We start from the raw sequence: 23,986 nt of genomic DNA, 5'->3' as shown, positions 1-23,986 counted from the left end.
TTTACTTGAGGGAAGGTCTTTTTTGTTGTTCAGGGGACTTACTTCCAAGAGTAACTCAGGGTATTTGTAAATGGTCCCTTTAAAATAGACATGAGCCAAAGTCCTTCAAGGACTGGCTCAATTTTCTGGGACGTTCTATTAGGGATTATATTTTAGGGGGTATGAAATTATAAGTTCAGTCCCACATCTTCTTATTGTGTCATGAATTCTCAAAAGCCAGTTAGTACAATAAAATTTTTAATTAATATATAGGGGTCCAAATTTCTAAGTGGCACTTCCTAAAGTTAAATTATGTTTTTACCTCAGATGTGTTAACGATGGATACTTTCTGTTCTACATTCCAGTTCCAAATTTTTGTTCCATTCGTTATGGAATTGCTCTCTTACTGCTCCTCTGTAATGTTATAGTAATGTCACAGCGCGTGTGTATGAGCCTCACAATGATAGCCATGGTGAACAGCACAGAGCCACATGGTTTGTCCAACACCTCCACAAAGGAGCCACAGGATAACATAAAGGTATATCAAAAATATTATAGACAGTCATAAGTTTAAAATCCTATCTTGCTAACTAATTTGTGGAGAGGTTGAATGTTATCATAATTGATATGACAGTAATTATTAAAGAAAGACGCTCAAGTCTTGATCTGTCTTGCCAGTAGTAACCTAAATAAACATGTCCCACAACTAAAATATGTCTCAGTATTTGTAAAGGGCAAGAGAAGTTTGGACAAGAGAAAAAAAGAAAGCATCTTAAATGAGAAGTAGAAGTCAAGACACTTTTTCTTTCTTATTTACATTTTTAACATACAGTACATTTACATGTTTCATTAATTTCATCTATGTAAGGTAATGAGTTGATACCTTTCAGAAGATGTAGTACAGAAAAAAATGAAAATAGGTGGGAAAAATATTCTCCACTATACTCTTCCTATGTCCCTTTATGAATACACAGGCAAATAAGAAAATATTTTCTTATTATCACCCCTATTTACATTAAAAATAACACTATATGAAGTGTACTGCACCCTGATTTTTTTTAACATAAGCATCAGAACCAGGCTCAGATTTGACACATATGTAGGAATTCCTAGACAGGGAATTTAAAATAACTATAATTAATATGTCAAGGGCGCTAATGGGAAAAAAATGACAACATACAATACCACATAGGTAATGTTAGCAGAGAGATGGATATTATTAGAAAGCATAAAAAAGAAATAGTAGAAATCATGGCAACTGTAACAGGTACAAAGAATACCTTGATGGGCTTATAAGTAATCTCAACATAACTGAGGAAAGGATCAATGAACTTGAATATAGGTCAATAGGAACTTCCCAATCTGAAATGAAAGAGAATTTAATAAATAAATAAATAAACAAACAGAACATCTCAGAACTGTGGACAATACCAAAAGTTGTAACATATGCATGACTAGAACACCAGGAAGAGTAGGAAAAAATGGGAAGAAGAAATATTTGAAAAATTAATGGCTGAGAACTTTTTGAAATTAATGGCAGACACCAAGCCACAAATCCAAGAAGCTCAGAGAACACCAAACAGGATAAATATTAAAAAGAAAAATAATCATCAACAAAAAGAACAACCACCCAGACATACATATTTAAATTGCAGAAAACTAAGACAAAGAGAACTTCTTGAACGAAGCTAGAGGCAAGAATCACCTACAGAGGAACAGGATAAGAATTACGGAAGAATTCTTATCAGACACCACTCAAACATGAAGAGAGAAATGAACTCTTTAAAGTATTGAAAGAAAAAAAAAGACACCTGCCAAACTAGAATTCTATATCCAATGAAATTACCTCAAAAGTCAAAGAGAATAAAGACATTTTCAAGCAAAGAAAAACAGAGGAAGCTATATTAATTTCAGACAGAGCAGAATTTATATCAAGGAAGATTATCAGAGATAAAGAGGGCACTGTCTGATGATAAAGGTGTCAATTCTCCAAGGAGACATAATAATCCTAACCATGTATGTCTCTAACAACGATCCTATACATGTATGTCTCTAACAAAGCAGCAAAATACAAAAGGCTAAAACTGCTAGAACTAAAAGAAAAGACAAATATAAAATTGGTAACTGTTTTCTATTTGTTACATCTGTTCTCTGTTACGCTTCTCTTTTCCACTCCTTTTTTTGTCTTATCTTGGTATAATCGAGCATTTTATATGATTCAATTTTTTTTTTTTTTTTGCTGTACGCAGGCCTCTCACTGTTGTGGCCTCTCCTGTTGTGGAGCACAGGCTCTGGACATGCAGGCTCAGCGGCCATGGCTCACGGGCCTAGCTGCTCTGCAGCATGTGGGATCTTCCCAGACCAGGGCACGAACCCATGTCCCCTGCATCGGTGGGTGGACTCTCAACCACTGCACCACCAGGGAAGCCCTATATGATTCAATTTTATTTCTTCTCTTGATGTATCATTTATACTTTAAAAAATTGTTTTAATAGTTTCCCTAGGGTTTACAATATACATTTTTAAATAATAGAAATCCACCATCAAATAACACTTTACTGCTTCATGTGTAGTGCAGGCACTTTATAACAGAGTATTCTTAATTCTTCTCTCCCATCTTTTGTGACACTGCTGCTATTCATTTCCCTTATCCATATGCTATAAATACCCAATACAGAATTACATTATTGATTTAAACAAGTAGGTATCTTTTGCATCAATTCAAAATAAAATAATTTACACCTTCATTTATTCTTTCTTCATGCTCTTCTTTTTTAAATGTAGATACAAGTTTCTGAACTATATAATTTTCCTTCTGCATAAAGAACTTCTGTTGGTTTTACCAAAACTTCTTCTGGCTTTATATCTAATAAATCTTTGCATAGCCCAAAGTAAAAATATCTGTTATGTTTTCTTCTAGAAGTTTTATAATTTCAGGTTTTACATTTAAATATTCATTTTTTCAATTTTTGTATATGTTGTGTTAAAGATCCTTTTTTACATATGTGTATACAACTGTTCTAGCATCATTTGTTGAAAAGACTTCTTTCTCCACTGAATTGTCTTTTAAGTTTGGCAAAAAATCAATAGTTACAGGAATAACGCTACCTACCTGATTTTAAGACTTTGTTATAAAGCTACAGTAATCAAGACAGTGTGTTATTAGCATAAAGACAGAAAAGTAATCATTGAAATAGAACAGAGTGTCCAGAAATAGACTCACACATATATGAACTACTGATTTTTTTCATGATTCACAAAAGAACAAACAAAAAAATTGGACTTCACCAAAATTCAAAAAAACACTGTTAAAAGACTGAAAAGGCAAACCAGAGACAGTGGTAAATTTTTGAAAATCATATCTAGTAAAGGAAGTTTACCAAAAATCAATAATAAATGAAACCAACAATGCAGCACAAAAATGGGGAAAAGATGTGAATAGACACTTCATCAAAGATGATACATGGGGCTTCCCTGGGGGCGCAGTGGTTGAGATTCTGCCTGCTGATGCAGGGGACACAGGTTCGTGCCCTGGTCCAGGAGGATCCCACAAGCCGTGGAGCAGCTAGGCCCGTGAGTCATGGCCGCTGAGCCTGTGCATCCGGAGCCTGTGCTCCTCAACGGGAGAGGCCACAACAGTGAAAGGCCCGATATGACTACACATCAATTCAAATGGCCAAAATTATAAAGATTGAACATAAGTGTTGTAAGAATGTGGAGGAACTGGAAGTCTTCTACACTGCTGGTGATAATTCACAGTGGTACAACCAGTTTAGTTAAGCATACAGCTACCGTATGATCCAGCCATTCCACTGCTACTAAAGAGAAATGAAAGCATGTGTCCATATAGAGATGTATATATAGATTCTCATTGTAGCTTTATTTGTAATAGCAAAAAATTGGAAACAACCAACATGTTCATCAATAGGTGAATGAATGCGCAAACTATGGCCCGTCCATAAAATGGAGTACTGCTTAGTACTAAAAAGGGATGGGGGGCTTCCCTGGTGGCACAGTGGTTGAGAGTCCACCTACCGATGCAGGGGACACGGGTTTGTGCCCCGGTCCGGGAGGATCCCACATGCCATGGAGTGGCTGGGCCTGTGAGCCATGGCCACTGAGCCTGCACGTCCGGAGCCTGTGCTCTGCAATGGGAGAGGCCACAACAGTGAGAGGTACGCGTACCACACACACAAAAAATGGGACGAACTGTTGATACACAGGCCAATATGGATGCCACTCTTATTATGCTGAGTCAACTAAGCTAGATAAAAAGAAATAGTACATACTGTATGACTCCATTTATATACAAAACTTCTAGGAAATGATGACAAAGCAGATCATTGGCAGTGGAGGAGCAGAAGGGAGGAATTACAAGGAGTAAGAAAACTTTTGGAGGTGAATAATATTTTCATCATCTTGATTCTGATGATGGTTTCATGAGTGTACACATTTAAAAATTTAGCAAGTTGTACACTTTATGACAAAGATTAAATATACAGTTTATTGTGTCAATTGTACCTCAAAAAATCTGTCAAAACCTATTCAAATTTTTTTTCTTTAATTCTTAAATATTTGTAGTATTCCATTGCCTTGGTTTAAATATCGAGAACCCCATTCTCTAGAGAGATGACTACTCACAAAGGCTGTACTTCATTTCCTTCACTGTAGCAAAAGAAGAGGCAAGAGAGATGGCTACTCACAAAGGCTGTATTTTATTTCCTTCACTGTAGAAAAAGAAGAGGCAGCTCAAGCTGTGGAGCTTGGAACATTTCTTTGGCACATTCACCCCACCCCCACCCACCATGGAACCTGCTGCTATAATCCAGGACAGTTGATCTTCTTCAAATATGAGTCACAGGAAAGGATTTCAGTTTGCTGCTCTACAAAGGTACTAGATGAAGAAACAGAGCACATAATTATTCTCAAGTATGAAAACTCACCAGGATATCATTTTCCCAAAGCAGATCTAAATTGTAACCTGAAATTACAAATGAACCTAAAAACTGGGAAAGCAACTCTAGCTATGGAAGGAACACTGCAGTGCAGCACATCCAGGAGCTCAAAGCAGAGATAGCCAGGTGGTAGCAGTCTATGCTCAGACAGCAGATGAATGGGGAAGAAAAAAGGAAATTAACAGAACTCAGAAAAGGATTATGATAAAATGAGACAGAACATTTTAGGAAAGAAGACAAAATAACAAAGAAAACAGCAAATAGGAACCACAGAGACCACAGTAAGGGACACTGAGTATAGAAAGGAAAATGAAGGAAGATGAGAAAAAGTGGGACACATAAATGAGGAGTATTCTCTATCAGTCTTCCCTCTGCCACAACAGCCAAGGAGTATGTATAATTATTCTATTTAAAATTTACCAATCCGATAGAAATTCTGCCAAAACTGTAAATTTTTTATTATTAACGAATGTGCACATTTTTATATTTCTGTGACCTATACTTATTGATCATTTCCATTTTTCTCTCATAAATTATCTATTGATACCCTCAGTCCATTTTATAAGTAGATATTATCTACTTGCTCATTTATATGACTCATACAGATGTATATATATTTATTCTTAAAATTTATATAGGATAATATAACATTTATATATGTAGCACTTTGTTTAATGACAACTAGTTAATGCAACTTAGGTTTTATCCTTCTGGTGTGGGGAGTTTATGAGTTCAGCAGTTTTAATTCAACTATGGTGGGATTTTTTTCTTTTTCTTACATCCTGCTGTGAAGAGTGATGGCTTTATGCCATTAGAAAAACAACCCAATATTCTGAATAATCTGCACAGGAAGAGTTGAACAAATGTGTGCTGGACTGCCTGATATGGGTAAGGGTGAATATTGATTTCCTTGGAGAAATTCCTGTGATTTAGAAAAAAATGGCAGAGCATCTTGTTCCATTCTCTGAGTAGCTTCCCACCAATGGAAAAGATCTGGAGCTTCCATGCTCCCTTGGCTACTCTATAGATGCCTCTCAACTATTCAATATTCTCAGAGTTGTACTCCTACCAGATCTCTCATGAAAGTCCTTTCCATCAGAAAGAGACATCACTATACAGAGGCCACAGCTACAGGATGACAGAGATTTGAGAAAGGGAGGAAAAAAAAAAAAAGGGATGAAGGGTGAAAGATAACAGTGATGAGAGAAGAAACACATGGACTCCTACCTATTTCATTATTTCATAGTCAGCCAAAAATTTCATTAAGAACATTCATTATTTAACAAAACTCTTCATTTCTTAATATAAAAACTAATTATGCAAGTGCAGAGAAAGTTTAGAGAAGCAGACTATCATACACATTACCAAAGAGGTTTTATCTTGTCCTCACTTACTAAAATTAAGGCTTCTCCCTGTTCAGTGGGTCCAAAAATAGCACAGCCTCCTCATAGCCCGGGGTATAAGTTCAATGTTCAGAATTTCTTATATCAACTTTAATAATGCAACAAATTTACGCAAGACCACCTAGCCTAAGAATTGACAGAGGAAACCACTCCCAAGACAGACAACAAAACATGCCACATCAGAGCCAAGTGAAAGAAGAGAAATGGTCTTTTTCCTTCACTATCCCATTCAATTATTTCCATAGTTCAGCCTGAGAACTTCTCTTCATGATTTGATATTCTCTCAATTGCTGCTTTTCTCTCTGGGATCATGTGGTGGGGGGGAATGTTGTTTTATGAATGAGGTTAACTGAATAGAGAAATTAGAGGGTGAGAAGGGGCAGGAGGAAATTAATGATTGCAGTAAATGTAGTATTACGTGGCACTCGACAGAAGAGTTTACATGTTTTTTACAAACATTCAAGAAACAGATATTAGAGATGTTGAAGATAAAGAGGTAGAAAGGTCTGGACTCACCTCTTCATACAGACACACCAAATATACAGCTACATATGGAACAACTTTCTCTGGAAAAAAAATTGAAAGCTGAGTAACTCCTACACATCGGGTGAACAAGAAAAAGCCCACAGCCAAGAGGAAATGCTGAGACGCAATCTCACTGTAAACCCCACCCCTGGCAAGGTGACCCAGCAAGGCAACCCTGAGGAGTGAAGAGTTTGAACCCCACAATGGGCATGCCAACTTTTAAGACCTGTGCCTGAGAGATATGCCACCCAAATATCTAGCTCTGAAAGCCAACAGGGCTCATATACACAAGTCCCACAGGGTATAGCGAACTGAGAAATGGTTCCTAAAGGGCTTGCACATGAACTCACCTACCCCAGAGCACAGAACAGAGGCAACCATTTGAAAAGCACCAAGATGTTCTATGAAAGAGGCTTATTTGCTTACCATAAACTGTTGGCCTGAGGGGCGGGCATCTAATTTAACACATATCTAGGGCCTGCTGGAGTTCTCTTTGGGGATGGAGACCAGCAGGTGCCATCCTTGTGTTCTCTCTTTGCTGTGCTCTGGAGAGCCAGTATCTCCCCAAAGGGAGCTTTTACATTCATCTGGCCTCTTGTTTTGGCACCCGATTTATTTTCTTTTTAACAGCTGCCGCCTTGATCATCTGGCTCTGGTGGCCATCAGGGTTTGACAAAATTAATATCCAAAATTCTAAACAAGTGAGTATAGAGGGAATGTACCTCAACATAATAAAGGCCATGTATAACAAGACCACAGATAACATCATACTCAATGGTGAAAATCTGAAAGCTTTTCCTCTAATATCAGGAATAAAACAGTGATCCCCACTCCCACCACTTTTATTCAACATAGTATTGGAAGTCCTCACCAGAGCAATTAAGCAAGGAAAAAAAAAAGGCATCCAAATTGAAAAGGAAGAAGAAAAATTGTCACTATTTGCAGATGACATGATATTATATATAGAAAATCCTGAAGACTCCACTAAGGAAACTGTTAGAAATAAAAATGAATTCAGTAAAGTTGTAAGATACAAAATCAATATACAAAAATCTGTTGCATTTCTATACACTATTAACAAACTAGCAGAAACAAAATTAAGAAAACAATTCTAATTGCATCAAAAAGACTAAAATATACAGGAATAAATTTAACCAAGAAGGTTAAATACCTATGCACTGAAAACTGTATGACACTGATGAAAGAAACTGAAGAAGACACAAGTAAATGGAAAGATATTTTGTGCTCATGGATTGAAAGAATTCATATTGTTAAAATGTCTACAGTAGATGTAATCATCAAAATTCCGATTGCCTTTTTCACAGAAATAGAACAAACAGTACTACAATGTGTATGGAACTACAAAAGGCCCAGAATAATCAAAGCAATAATGAGAAAGAAAAACAAAGCTAGAGGCATCAAGCTCCCTGATTTCAAACTACATTCCAAAGCTATAGTAATCAAAAATTATGGTATTTGCATAAACTCAGACACGTCAATCAGCGAAGCAGTGTAGATAGCCCAGAAATAAACCCATACGTATTTGGGCAATTAATCTACGACAAAGGAGGCAAGAATATAAAATGATGAAAAGACAATCTCTTCAATATATAATGTTGGGAAAACTGAGCCACTATCTTATAATGCACACAAAAATTAACTTAAAATGAATCCAACATTGGAACATTAAGACCTAAAAACATAAGCTAGAAGAAAACATAGGTGTAAAGCTCACTGACATTAGTCTTGGCTATGATTTTTTGGATTTTACATCAAAATCAATGGCAACAAAAGCAAAAATAAACAAGTGAGACTACATCAAACTAAAAAGCTTCTGCATGGCAAAGGATACAGTCAACAAAATGAAAAGGCAACCTACTGAATAAGAGAAAATATTTGCAAATCATATCTGATAAGAGATTGGTATCCAAAATATATGAAGAACTCATACAACTCTATTGCAAAAAAAAAAAAAAAAATTAAAAAATGGGCAGAGAGGCTTCCCTGGTGGCACAGTGGTTGAGAGTCCGCCTGCCGATGCAGGGGACACGGGTTCGTGCCCCGGTCCGGGAAGATCCCCCATGCTGCAGAGCGGCTAGGCCTGTGAGCCGTGGCCACTGAGCCTGCTCGTCTGGAGCCTGTGCTCTGCAATGGGAGAGGCCACAACAGGGAGAGGCCCGCGTACCGAAAAAAAAAAAAATGGGCAGAGGATCTGAATAGACATTTTTCCAGAAAAGACGTACAAATTGTCAAGAGGCATATGAGAGGGTGCCCAACATCATCAGGGAAATGGAAATCAAACCCACAAGGTATCACCTCATACCTGTCAACATGGATATTATCAAAAAGACAAGAAATATCAAGTGTGGACTAAGATGTGGAGAGAAGGGAGCCCTAGTGCACTGATGGTATAACGTAAATTAGTGCAGTCACTGGAAAGCAGTATGAAGTTTCTTCAAAAACTTAAAAATTTAATTATCATATCCAGCAATTCTAGTTCTGGGTATTTATCCTAAGAAAATAAAAACACTAACTTGAAAAAATATCTACACCCCCATGTTCATTGCAGCATTATTTACAACAGCCTAAGGATCCATCCAAGGATGAATGCACTGTATATATGCAACGGAATATTATTCAGTCATAAAAAGTAAGAAATCTTGCCATTTGCGACAACATGGATGGACCTTGAGTGTATTATGCTAAGTGAAATAAATCAGACAAAGAAAGACAAATACTATACGATCTTGTTTATATGTGGAATCTAAACAAACAAATGAATCTGAGCTCCTGGTTACAGAGAATAGGCTGGTGGTTGCCAGTAGCAGGGGGTCGGGGGAGGGTGGTGTTGGGCAAAATGGGTAAAGAGAGTTAAAAAGTGCAAACTTCCAGCTATAAAATAAGTTATGGGGGGACCTCCCTGGTGGTCCAGTGGTTAAGACTTTGCCTTCCAATGGTTTTTCTGGCGGCCAAAAAACCAAAACAGAAACAGTGTTGTAACAAATTCAATAAAAACTTTTTTTAAATGGTCCACATCAAAATAAATCTTTAAAAAAATTGTTATGGGGGTGTAGCAGATAGCATGGTGACTATAGTTAATGATACTGTATTGTATAGTTGAAAGTTGCTAAGAGAGTAGATCTTAAAAGTTTTCATCACAACTATATATATGGTGATGGATGTTAACTAGACTTGTGATCATTTCTCAGTATATATAAATATCGAATCATTATGTTGTACACCTGAAACTAATATAATCTGCCAATTATATCTAAAATCTTTTTAAAAAGCAAGTATTAAACGTCTATGCTGTGACAGGTATGGGTGGTACAAATGATGCCCTTGACTGCAAAGACTTTTCGTTATACTTGAGGGTACCAATGATAAAATGTAACTACACACAGATAATGATGTTATTAGGAATAAAGAAGTCCCATAATAGAGGATATTAGGCAGAGGACAGCTATTTTACATGGGGTAAGCTGGAAGACCAGTTTTCCCATATTCCTGAACATCATAGAAAATCATCTGCAGAGTGGCTAGATGTGTCTCCTTTTTCCTTTCAGAACCCTGTGTATAACTGGAGCACTGAAATCCAGGGGATCATGTTAAGTTCCATCTTCTACGGTCTACTCATCAGCCAGATTCCTGCTGGATATTTGTCTGGAATATACTCCTTAAAGAAAATGGTTGGTTCTGCATTGTTCCTCAGCTCTCTGTTTACTCTGCTTATCCCACTGGCAGCTGAATTTGGAGAAGCTTTGGTCATCATATGCCGAGTAATCCAGGGACTATTCCAGGTATTAAGATAATACAAAAACTGAACCAAGAGTTTAAATTCACAGAAAGTGTCAGAGATCAAATGTTCTAATCATTCTTCTTTCAGGGGATGGCGTTAACAACTCAGCAAGTAGTATGGATCAAGTGGGCTCCTCCCTTGGAACAAGTCCGACTTACCTCTCTGAGTTTATCAGGTAATGACTAGGGGCCTAGAATGTTTAATCTCATTGTCATCTCATTGTAGCATGTGCTGCCCTAGAGCCGTAAGAAACATGTATGTTTTGAACTGTCAAGGGCTTTGGAAACCATCCTCACTTTAAAGATATGGGAATTGTCTGGGATGGAGAAGAGGCTTCCTTATCTCAAACAACAGAGAAAAGAGAGAAAAGCAAATATTTTATTATTTTCTTCTGTTCGGTGTTATACGTTATACAGATATTTCACTATAAATTGTTCACTGCTACCATAAGACTACATTATTTCTACTTCCAGATGCCTGCATTCATTGGGGGTGTTCTTTGTGCCTTCTGATTAGGACTTCTGCTAGGACCCTGTGTTGTCCTACTTATAACAGGATTCATCTGTGACTCCCTGGGATGGCCTATGGTCTTTTATATTTTTGGTGAGTCTCTTTCTATAAAAATCCCAGTCATTATTCAGAATTTTTAAAACTTAAAACTAAAAATGGAATACAGTAGTTTATATGAAGTTAGCAATATTAAAAATCATAAATCTCATTGAAGGAAAAAGAGCAGTCAACATTCATGAATTTCTTATTATAAGCAAGACATCATGCTCAGAACTATACGTGCATTACTGTATATAATTTCACAATTCTACAACATCGATGCTACAGATACATATCCCTTACGTGAAACTCTTGGGGAAAGGGATGATCAGAATAGATCAAAGATAATATGAGTATACTATTTATACTTAACATCCCAAGCAAAATTTACAGCATCATCTCATAATCAAACACATTAATTTCTGAAGTGAAACATGAAATTCTCATAAATTGGAATAAATGAAAAACTATAAAGGATTGAGTTTTCTAAATAAGTTAGAAAATCACTTTTGGCTTTCAAATCTTGGTTTCAGATTTGTGGATAAGGGACTGTGGATAGGTGCTATTGTGCTCGTTTGATACGTAAGGAAAATTACAGAGACTTAATTCAGAAGGATCTATTACAAAGTGATTCTTTAAAATGGTAAATAAAGATGTGGCAGAATCAAATGGATAGAGCAGTAATCAGGTGCTAGCAAAATGGAAGCTGATACCATCCCCAGGTCCAAAAGGGCAAGCAAGGGTATAGTCGATGGGAATCTACTAGGAGAGAGTCCTGTAGAGATGGCTGCCTTGAGAGGACCCATGACTTTTCATAAAAGAGCATATAGACTGAGGCAATGCTAGAGAAGGTGATAACTAGAGAAAGAGACACCCTGATCTCATTCAACCCTCTCCCTCTCATCTTTTGCTCAAGATTTCTGCTGCCTAAGTCTATCTGGAAAGCAGAGAACATAGGGGCCGGTTGATATTCATTCAAGTCAGCCATCTGTGGCCAAAGCAGGGTAAAGAAGGGTGGAGAGTGGATCTAGAGGGACAAACAGGGAACCCCCGATACCCACAGTGAGCAAATGACAGAGGCATGTCTTCCATCCTCACAATTTCATTGTTTTCATCACTGCATTAGTCATCAGTAGTAAGTAATGGTCAGTATAGTGATATTACACAAACCCTATGTCAGGAAAGGGCCGGAAGACTTGGAACTGTCTAACCTGGTGAAATGAAAACTTGAGCAGGCATGCCTTGCAGGACTCTCGTGTAAGAGAAATGCATACCTGCTCTGCATTACAAAACTAAAATTAATACGCAGGTAATTATAGGGAGGTGAAGTTTCAGCTCCATGTAAGAAAAACTTTTCAGTAATTAACGCTGCCCAACATTGCTGATCAAAAGCTGGGTGAGCCCCAGTATTCATGGTGTATTCATATTTCAGCATCATATACATGTATACAGCAACATTTGTCATTTGCAGTTCTCATGGGTGGCTCTATGAAGCGCAAAGAAAGGGACTATGCGTTATACTATGATAACAGCTTTACCGTGAATTGCCCCATCTGCTTTTTCTTATCACTTAGAATAGGGGAAGAGTGCCATCACTTAGATGGCAGCAGTATAGGGATTTAGGTGTTACCGCCACAAGTCTTACAATGAGTCATACGGTGCCCATAGGTGTGAAATAACCTGCCCAAGTTAGTGGCAGAGGCAAACTAAAACCAGGATGTTTTGTGGTTCCATGTGAATGCTCTTCTCAATAAAGTTAAATAAATGTAATCAATACTATTTTAAAGAACAAAATAATACCTGCTTTTAAGCAGCTGATGATTGCTGGGGAAAGTTACCATACAGAACAAATTGAACCATACACTCACATTTGCACTTAACAGGGCCTGACTGTCCTGCCATGTTTCTCTCCATAAATACTATTTCAAACTTCTCAAAACTACTCTCCTCAAATCTCTAAAATGGCTCCCTTTCCCTGCCGTCTCTTTCAAGTTACCTCCCTTTTAAGAGTCAAAATTATTGAACAACCTGTCTACACCCACTGCCCCCATTTCCTAACCACCCACTGTCTCCTCAACTTATATCTGACTATAAGTGTCTGACCCATTCTACTATCAAGAGAGCCCTTGCCAAGATCACTTATGGCTTCCATAAGAGCTAGAGCTGCTCTGAAGCCCAGACAGGAGGGGCCTTGCCTTGGATTCTACATTGTAGTGAGCCCATTCTGGCCCCCCTCCAGCCAAGCCTTCTTCATAGGGTAGAAGTCTATGGCATCAAAATTATAGGCTCATCAGAGCCCATGACTTTCCTTCTAATGATCACTCCCAGAATTTTTTGCTCATATACAACCAAGGCTTTTTCAGAACTGGCAGGACTCTTCCCCACATTTACTGAACTGAGGCTGGGCCGGGAGGTGACAGGTAAAACTATTTGCAGAGAATATAGATGGAACATGATGGGGAAGCCAAGAATTTCTCTACAGAGCCATTCAAAACCCCTAGTGGTGTGGGACTGGATCTGGGTTGGAACAGAAGAGGTCAAGTCCCAGATCAGTGATCAGGGATTTGTGACCAGTGGAATCTAAGAATTCTAAATTTAAACCCGACTACCTGGGTCATTTTCTTTCCTCTGGCTTCTTTCAAAATTTTCTCTCTTTTATTTTCTGCAGTTTGAATATGATATGCCTACGTGTAAACTGATTGATTGATTGATATTCATCCTTTGTGTTCTCTGAGCTTCCTCTATCTGTGGTTTTGTATCTATCATTACTTTTGGGAAGTTCTCAGTAATTATTCCTTCAAATATTTCTTCTGTTCCTTTCTCTTACTTCTCTTTCCGATATTCCCGTTACACGTATACTACACTATTGTAATCGTCCCACAATTCTTGGATATTCTGTTCTTTTTTATTCTTTTACTCTATTTGCAATTCAGGTTTGGAAGTTTCTATGGACATTTCTTGAAGCTCAGAGATTTTTCCTCGACTGTGTCTAGTCTCTTAATGAGCTCCTTAAAGGCATTCTTCATTTCTGTTACAGTGTTTTTGATTTCTAGCATTTTCTTTTGATTCCTTATTAGCGTTTCCATCTCTCTACTTACATTACTCATGTTTTTGTATGTTATCTGCTTTTCCCATAAGCATTTTAATCATAGTTGTTTTAAATTCTTGATCTGATCATTCCAACACCTCTGCTATGTCTCAGTCTGGATCCGATGCTTGCTCTGTCTCTTCAAACTACATTTTTTGTCTGTTAGTGTGCCTCATGTTTTTCTTGTTGAAAGCTAACAAGATATACTAGGTAAAAGGAACTGAGAAAAATAGCCCTTTAGTGTGAGGTTTTATGTTTTTCTGGCTAGGGGTTAGGCTGTGCTTACTGTGTGCTATAGTTATAAGTTTCAGAGGCTACAGCTTCCTCTGGTGTCTTTGTTTTTGTCTTTCCTTGTCTTTGAGTTTCTCTAGAGACTTCTTAAATAAGGTTTGTGATGTGCAGTTCTTCTGGGTGGATTCCCAATAACGTGCAGGACACTTTTGATGTGGTGGTAAGGTGTGTATGTTGGGAGACAGTGTTCTATAGTGCTGTGATTAGGTATCAGTATTTTAGTGAGCCTCTGCCCCGAACTTGACCTTCACAAGTCCTTCTCAGTTTTTTTTTTTCCCCTCCTTAAGTGAGACAGGAGGAAGGGGCTGGAATTGGATATTTCCCTTCCCTTAAGTTGGTTAGGCTCTGGCAAAACAGTTTCCCTTTGAGCAGTTTTTGTTAAGAACAGAATGCTCTAGACATAATTCAAAATAGCTACTTTTCCCTTCCTCTCCTGTAAGGATGGAGGGATTTTTCTCTTCTATTCACTGTGAGAACCTGGTAGGTGTTCTGGAGATAAAACTCACGAAAGTGTGAGGGGTCTTCTTAAGACTGGGCCCCCATCCCCAGACTTTTCACCTCTCAAACTTGTCTACACTGAACCTAAAGCAAGCCGTCAATTGCTAGGTTTTCCTACCCTAGAACTGACTGGTTCCAATGGAGTTTTCTGTTTTCTGGGCTTCTGTTCTGGGAAGTTGTCATTCTCTGTATCTACCTGTCTGTCTCTCTAGAGACAGGAGGGCAGTGGTTTGCCCTGTGACCTCAATTCTCTGAAGGATCAAAGAAGAGTTATTGATTTTTAGTTTGTTCAACATTTTCCTTGTTTTAAGGATGGGAGTGATAACTTCTAAACTCCTTATATGCCTCCGAAATGCTGGCCAAGCTCCATGCCCATAAATCAAGTGGAAGTTTTTCAGTCCACATTTGACCTGAACTCTCAATCATATTCAACAATACCATTCTTTCCCTTGTGCCTTTGCCTCTGACTCCATGCACTGAACCTCAGTGACTGGACATTTCCTTCTCATCTCAGTCTCTCTGACCCTGTTCTTCCTACAGCGGACTTTATCCTTCTGGCCATTCCCTCTCAGTCTCCTGTGCAGACTTCTCCTCTTCTACTTGCCATTAACTGTTGTCTTTCTTCCAAGCTTTTCTCCAGCCTCCTCCTCTAGGGCTATTTTCCATCCCTAGACAATATAATCCATGCTTAAGTGTCAGTTACCACTTGCTAATCATGTGTCCCTGGGTAAGCAAGCAGATCGTTCCGAGCATCAGTCTTCTTATTTTGAAAAAGAGCTAATAGTATCAAATGTATTTTCTGAGGGTTGAGTACAATAATACAGAGAAATATATGTATTGCAGGTGTATTTATTAGGTGCTCACTTTTCTTCATTTACATTTTGCCTTGGGTTTGGGCTCTCAGGTCACAGAATGAGGTGGAAATGGTATGTTGTCAAAGTATTCTTTTAATGTTGTCTTAAAGTGTGTTGTAAGCATCTGAGATCTCACAGTGGCTCCAGGTTTCCACATGGTCTGGTCTCATTACCTCTCATCCTCATCCATTTCCACCCTCACCTTGCTCCCTGCCCAGTGACACTGGCCTCATAACTCTGGGCTTTGGTACTTATTTCTCCCTCTGCCTGGAGTGTCTGTGCCCCATCCACATCCTAGCCTTCCCTGAACATGGTACTCCTTCCTTCCTCCCCCCATAACTCTCCTCCATAGCTCTTTTCACTGACACTTACTACCTTTTATTTAATTACTTTTCATTATCTTTGTCTCATCCATTAGAAACTAAAGTCTGTGAAGGCAGGGCTTTGTCTGTTTTATTCACTGTTGTATTCCCAGGGCCTAGAATGGTTCATGGTACATAATGGACATTTAACCAATACTTGTCAGATGAATGAATGCAATTCTGGAAGCCTAACTACTGAGTACTACATACTCCCTGTCCTAACATAGGATTCCTTATGATCAGATCATTAGTATAAAAAACAGAAAAACAACAAATAATTTGGCAAACTCTTATGGGACTTGGACAATCCCTAAGGCCTGGTCTGCATCTTAGGAGCATAGCTAAGGCCTAGCTCTCAAAACTGGGTGATTGGGGCTTCCCTGGTGGCGCAGTGGTTGAGAATCTGCCTGCTAATGCAGAGGACATGGGTTCAAGCCCTGGTCTGGGAGGATCCCACATGCCATGGAGCAGCTTAGGCCCATGAGCCACAACTACTGAGCCTGCGCGTCTGGAGCCTGTGCTCCGCAACAAGAGAGGCCGCGATAGTGAGAGGCCCGCGCACCGCGATGAAGAGTGGCCCCCGCTTGCCACAACTAGAGAAAGCCCTCACACAGAAACGAAGACCCAACACAACAAAAATTAATTAATTAATATACTCCTACCCCCAACATCTTTAAAATAAAATTGATTTAAAAGTAAGATTTAACTTAAAAAAAAAAACAAAACTGGGTGATTGTCAAGCCCTGTGTGGGCTCAGCTATGCCGTACTCTCACAGTAGAACACATTAGGAATCTGTAGAGATGATGGCCTAAGAGCCAGGAGGCCCAGCTGTCCTGCGTGGAGAAAAAAGAGGCTAGGATATCAGGAGAGGCCAGAGGGTTTACCACCATTTCTGTAAAATTCATTCTGTTGAGAGAGGCAGCTATGGATACAGAGAAAACTATCAAAATGTGAGCTTTGTTGCAAAGTTCCAAAAAAGAAGAGAGGAGTCTAGGTTCTCAGACCAATAATGAAAAATGCCAGTTTGGAAAAGAAACTCACTATAGACAGAAGCAATTCCAATTCTAACTTGTCCTGTTCCAATAGGTGCTTGTGGTTGTGCCTTAAGTCTTCTCTGGTTCGTTCTGTTTTATGAGGACCCAAAGGACCACCCGTGTATAAGCAAAAGTGAGAAGGAATGCATCACGTCCACCCTCGCCCAGCAGGTAGAACACGCATGCTCCACTTTGGTATCTCCCAGATTCTGTGCCAAATAAAATGTGTTCCATCTTGTCCTAATGTGCTAATGATTAATGGGTTCCTTTCCAGGTCAGTTCAAGTGCACCATCTCTGCCCATCAAGGCTGTGCTTAAGTCTCCTCCACTCTGGGTCATTTCCCTCTGTAATTTTGCTTTTTTCTGGGCAAATAGCTTCCTGAGTCTGTATACACCAATGTTTATCAACTCCAAGTTTCATATTAATGTAAAAGAGGTAAGTACACCTTCTGTTCTTCACTTTATGAAGGACTTTGCACCCATTTCCTTTTCTCCCATGACTCTAGTCCTAGCTCTTGCCCACCGCTATACTACTTAGCTGGAGATGTCACTGTTTCCAATTATTAGGTCAACATTGCCCAGAATAAAAGGTGTAGACATGGTGTCTAGCACTCCCACAATACACACTCACCCACATTCCCACAGAGTCCCTATCTCCCGTTCCCTGTATAATCACCCTTATGTATTCCTTAAGGCTCAACACCATTGTTCCCTGCAGGGTCCGATCCTTTCCTGAAAGTCAGTTGGCCAGGCTCTACCACCCTTTCCAGCTCATACCAATCCTCTCCCCTGGGGAAAGGCAAAGAGTCCTGGGTTGTGAACCCATGACTCACAGCTTGCTCTGAAAGGACTGACACTGTCATTGGTTGTCTGACTTGGAGAATTACTGATGCCTGGAACCTTCTGTTGTTTGATGCCATAATAACCAGAGAAGACTCCTTTAGAAATGGAGTCTGGGCTTGCCATTTTGAGACATTCTATAATGAACTTCCAGTAACCCAGCTTAGTGACCAGTGTAACAGTGAGGTCACTTAAGCTCTCTAAGATTCAATTTTATCTTCCATGAGATCATGGATCTACTGCAAGGATTAACAGCAGCTGGGTCCACAATAAGCACCATATACATGTTTTCAATTGTTATCATTATCATTTCTATCACTTTCCCCACAGACAGCATTTCCCATTCCCAACATAGCTTTCCTCTCTACCATCTAGGACTTTCAGGTCCCAACAGAAAGCTAGGCAGATTGTGATGACTGTTTCTGACGCCCAGACGATTTTTCTCTTTCTCTTGGGTAGTGTGTCCCCAGAAGTAACTCTGGGATTGTACGTTGATGGTTTCCTATATGATAATACAAATTTTAGATACTGCATTTCAGTGTAGGGCTTATCCTGTTTCTCATACTCACTCGCAATAACATTCCTTCCTCAGAATGGGCTGCTGTCTTCCCTCCCCCATTTGTTTGCCTGGATTTTTGCTATCCTAGCAGGTCATATGGCAGACGTCTTCCTGTCCAGGAATATTCTCAGCCTACTCACCATCCGGAAACTCTTCACCTTGCTAGGTAAGAAGCCAGGACATTCAAGCACTTTGGGGCATTTCACGCTCATCTTTGGGATACACCTGACTGTTGTCTGAATCGCTCCCCAGGACTTCTCCTGCCCGCCCTCTTCAGCCTGTGCCTGCTTTACCTGAGTTCCAGCTTCCATGGCACTATGATTTTCCTGATACTTGCTAATGCAACAGGAAGCTTTTGTATGGGTGGAATATTAATAAATGTCTTGGATATTGCTCCCAGGTAGGGTTTTAAAAATCTCTTTCTTTCTTGTATCCAAGTTCTCAAAGTTTTAAGATTTCAAGTATTTTGGAACTGGTGGTCAGCAGGCCAAAAGTTCCGAAGAAGCATCTATGTAGGTCAGACATATAACTTAAATAATATTTATATACCAAATGATATATGCAAATGTATGCAACTCTCACATGTGTATGAAGAAGTTTAGTCCAGTGATCAGGAGAACAGATTCTAGAGTCAGACTCTTGGGTTTCATGACCATTTTCCTCAAGCCAATTACTTACTCTCTCAACACCTGTTTATCACCTATAAAATGGGGGTAATAAGAAAATGCTTACCTCATAAGTTATCCTCACAAGATGATTAAACAAGTTAATATAGTCAAGTACATAGAATAGTGCCTGGAACATAGCAAGCATGTATAAGGGTTAACTGATCCATTAAAATTGTTATTATACCATGCTTATATATTATTACTCATGAAGAAAAGCCATCAGTTAGTAATATTTATCTTGTAACTAAGGAAACTGAGTTTCAGATACTTAATTTTCAGCCTAAGATCCACTGGCTTGGATATTAGCTAGGACTTTAACCCAGATCTCTGTGACAAAGAACTTTTCCTCTTTTTACTATGTTATGTCTTTTTTTAGATATAATAAGTGTGACTGATGGAAGCAGTTCTGTCATGTGCACAACTGCAGGGGACACTCTTCACATTGTACTTTATGGGGCTAGCAGTCTCTGGAGAACATAGATTCAATATGAACAGAATTATTTGAAACTTTGTAAAGCAGTAGCCTGGGGTAGAGAGGCAAAAAGAAACCAAGAATAATCTACTTTGTCACAGTTCTGTAAAGAATCTTGCCCATCAGATCTACACTAGGTGAAGGCCAGAGTAATGAAGACATGTATCCATTTGATTTATTGAGTTCTGAGACCCTCCTTAAAAATGCCTGCAGGTATTCTGATTACTTGGAATTATATAAAGACATAAACGGATTATTTGATATAGAATACACAATGCCACCTGAGCCATATGCACTCTGAAAAACAGGTAAATTAAGAATGTATATACAAATAGATAAAGGAAATTATAAATAGCTACCACTTATTGAGTATTTTTTATGTGTCTGTTATGCCCCAGTGTGAGATAATATTGTCCACATAGTGTGGGTAAGGAAACAAAAGACCAGGGAAATGAATGTATATAAAGTCACATGATTAGTAATAAGTAGAGGGAAGGTTCATACCTAGAATGTCTGCCTCCAGAGCCGTCTCGATGTAGTCAATGCCTCACTAGTGTTATTTACCAGTACCTGGTCACTAAGATGGGAAATATCTCAGCCAGCAATGGCTTGGATAACATAGAACTTGACCTGAGTTACATCGTTCTAATGGGCCCAAATACCATGTTAGTCAGGTAATTTTGTAGCATCAGAGAAGATATACTAATAGGCAATTTGGGAATATTCTTAGTCTCTTAAGCTAATTCATCCTCAATATTTAGGGCATATGTGCATTATGTCACAAACATATTAATTTATAATGCTTAAACTTTTTAATGGTTGGGGATAAAACTTATTCCTAATATTCCGAACCATATACTTCCCTTGCCTATTAAAAAGAGTCCCCTTAGAGGATAAATTACTCAACTGTCCTTTTAGGGGAATTTGGTCTTTGCTAGAACTGAGGAATAGGGCAAGTGATTATATTTTTTGAGCATAACGAAGGCGTCAAGGAAGAAGAGGAGACACAGGTGTGGTTCTGTGAGAATATTGTTTGGGAAATGAAATTGAGTGAGACAGAGAAGACCTGGGAATGTAGTGACCATCTCTTTGGTGGGTAGCATGAGTAGAAAAGCACAGAGGATTCTAAAGATGCTGTGTGATGCATTAAGCAGGCACTGTCATCCCCCTGACATTCTTAAAGGGAGGCTCCAAAAATTTTTAATTATTTTTGACTGATGGATAGGTCATGCACCCTTGAATTTCCCCCCATGTGGGACTGAAGTATAGTTCAGGTATCTGAATCTTATTTAGGTTCTACTAAATCATTATTGCACCAAAATATAAAATCAATTAAATTGAAAGTCAACTTCAGCAGCTATTTACCCTTCCAAAATGCTTTTACCATGGGTTATTGCAGCTGAAGAATAAACAATTTTAGAGCTAATAGCTTTCCAGGAAACTGTCCGGCATTAAAATAATCTCAAGGTTGTTTTCATTCCCCATATCAAATACCTATTGTTTGGGATTTTGGTGGCATGAGGTATGGAGCATATAAAGCTCTCACCTTGCTACTCTCAGATTAGTGAACTGCTCCATACTGTGGATGTGTAATGATTTTCAGAGTAATTGTCCTGGCACTCAGGACTCTTGACACTGGGGATTTTGTTTATATCTTTAATTATGGAATGAAAGCCCCTCTTTCAGTAAAAATAGGTTAAATCCTTTCCCACCACCACAGCACGCCAAAGACTTCTGAATCTGAAAAGAGAGCATAGTCATTAAAGGTGCTATAGTTACTGAATATATAATAGGATAAATAAAAAGAAAGCCACACCTAGACTTGTTATTGCAAAACTGTGAAAAAAGAGAGAACTCTTAAAAACAGCTGTATACAAAAGACACATTACTTTCAAAGGAGCAATAGTAATACTGACAACTGTCTTCTCAACAGAAACTATGAAAGCTAGAAGCCAATTCCTAACATGTTACAAAAAAAAAAAAATCATTGTTAACCTAGAAGTCTTTGTCCAGCAAACACTTCCTTCAAGAATTAAGGTAGGGGCTCCCCTGGTGGCACAGTGGTTAAGAATCCGCCTGCCAATGCAGGGGACATGGGTTCAAGCCCTGGGCCGGGATGATCCCACATGCCGTGGAGCAACTAGGCCCGTGAGCCACAACTACTGAGCTTGCGCGTCTGGAGACTGTGCTCCGCAACAAGAGAGGTCACAATAGTGAGAGGCCCGCGCACCGTGATGAAGAGTGGCCCCCGCTCGCCGCAACTAGAGAAAGCCCTCGCACAGAAACGAAGACCCAACACAGCCATAAATAAATAAATAAATAAATTTATTTTAAAAAAAGAAGGTAATATAAAAACATTTTTCAGACAAACTGGGAATTCATCAGCAACAGACCTCCAGTGAAAGAATTATTAAATGAGAATTCTTCAGGCAGAAGTAAAATAATCACAGATGAAACATAGAGGTATAGAAACAAATGAAGAGAGATGGAGAGGAAAAATATTAGAGTAAATCCAGTAATTACTGAATTCACAAAACAAAAACAATAATACCCTATAGGGTATAAAATATATAAATTAAAATGCATAACAATAAATAGCACATAAGATGAGAGGGTATAAGTGAATTGAAGTGTCCCAAGGTGCTTTCATTAATGGGAATTTTTTAATATTAATTTATATTAGAGCATAATAAGTTGAGGATACATGTTTTACTCTCTAAGGTAACTACTGAGGGATAATAAAAGTGTAAAGGGAATGATATTTAAAAAAACAATTAATGAAAAAGAAATCAAGTGAAATTATAAAGGAAGATAGGATAGAAGGGAAAAAAATAGAATGATGATCATTTTAAGTCAAATGTGGCAGAAAAACATGAAATATAAAAGAACCAATTCTTCCAAATTTTAAGTTAACCTTGATTGAAATAAAAGCAAAAACAAAATTAAAGTAGATTAAAAGTAAAATAAAGGAAACTAGATCAGCCAATGTAGATTTTAAGAAAAGATACATTACTAGAGATAAAGAAGGATATTTTATAATTATTTAATCCACTAGAAGATATTTCTATGCATCTAACATTTTACAACCATAAAGCAAAATTTGAGAAAACTCGTAAACCTCCTCATGGGATTGAGCAGCTTGTGTATGACTGATATTCTGGCTGAGAAAAACTGGAAAAGTCCAGATAAAATACCATGAGTGTGCTTCCCTGGTGGCTCAGTGGTTGGGAGTCCGCCTGCCGATGCAGGGGGCACGGGTTTGTGCCCCGGTCCGGGAGGATCCCACATGCCGCGGAGCGGCTGGGCCCGTGGGCCATGGCCACTGAGCCTGCACGTCTGGAGCCTGTGCTCCGCAATGGGAGAGGCCACAACAGTGAGAGGCCCACGTACCGCAAAAAAAAAAAAACAAAAAAAAACAAAATACCATGAGTATTCACTAAAAGATATCAGACAGCAGCAGAAGCCAGTAGGACCAAAGACATCAGAGGCTAGCACCTCTGAGAGGTGAGCTGACAATCCCCACCATTTTCTCCTTGGGGCTACTTGCCAATTCTGGAGATTGGCAAAAGGCTGATAATCCAGCTTTGGCCCTGGTAGAAGCCTGCAGCTCTGGACATAGAAATTAGCCAAGCATTTGTCAGTTGCACAGGGCTAGAGTGGCAAAATTGGAAATTAAGGGAACTTAAACACAAAGTCAGTTTCTCTCCTTGAGATGTTTTTTGAATTCTGAAGTTTAATAGGGTAAGGGGCAAAAAAAGTCTAAGCTAAAAATCAAGAAGAAACATGGCAGAATTTCCCATACCATCTGTGCTAAGGAGACAAGCTCTACCAGGGCCTGGTGGGACCCAGCTGAGTATGCCAATCTCTCTATTTAACACCATGGAGGGCTATATTCAAGGAACAGGGGGTACCAGCGGTAAACTGAGTCTTATCAAAATTGAAGCCTAGCCTCACCTCATTTCATTCCCTACTTAGGTTAGAGTGTTCAATTTCCTCCTCTCCAAATCTATCTATTAGAGAAAAGAGTAAATCTTTTCTGGCAAAATACAATATATTCTAAAGTCTATAACTTCTTTATTTAATGTCCATCATTAAATAAAAATTAGGCA

At 38.7% G+C, this 23,986-nt stretch overlaps 1 protein-coding gene across 7 annotated transcripts in view; it reads left to right on the top strand.

Moving 5' to 3' along the window:
- The window catches only part of SLC17A1 (solute carrier family 17 member 1), a 72,697-nt gene that overhangs the window by 19,683 nt on the left and 29,028 nt on the right, over nt 1–23,986 (top strand). For 4 of the 7 annotated variants that reach the window (XM_024751977.1, XM_024751976.1, XM_024751978.1 and 1 more), the window contains exons 3-10: nt 345–517; nt 10,429–10,662; nt 10,749–10,836; nt 11,178–11,264; nt 17,391–17,509; nt 17,613–17,774; nt 18,771–18,903; nt 18,990–19,137. In XM_024751977.1, the coding sequence (XP_024607745.1) occupies nt 345–517; nt 10,429–10,662; nt 10,749–10,836; nt 11,178–11,264; nt 17,391–17,509; nt 17,613–17,774; nt 18,771–18,903; nt 18,990–19,137 (1,144 nt within the window). Of the gene's footprint in view, nt 1–344; nt 518–4,712; nt 4,871–10,428; nt 10,663–10,748; nt 10,837–11,177; nt 11,265–17,390; nt 17,510–17,612; nt 17,775–18,770; nt 18,904–18,989; nt 19,138–23,986 lie in introns of all 7 variants that reach the window. The other 3 variants (XM_024751979.1, XM_024751980.1, XM_024751981.1) reach the window with 3 other exon arrangements.

Source organism: Neophocaena asiaeorientalis, unplaced genomic scaffold, assembly GCF_003031525.2.
Source record: "Neophocaena asiaeorientalis asiaeorientalis breed wild unplaced genomic scaffold, Neophocaena_asiaeorientalis_V1.1 scaffold165, whole genome shotgun sequence".
Classification (NCBI taxonomy): Eukaryota; Metazoa; Chordata; class Mammalia; order Artiodactyla; family Phocoenidae; genus Neophocaena; species Neophocaena asiaeorientalis.
Note: the sequence above shows the minus strand (reverse complement) of the source record. Positions and strands in the feature narration are given on the sequence as shown.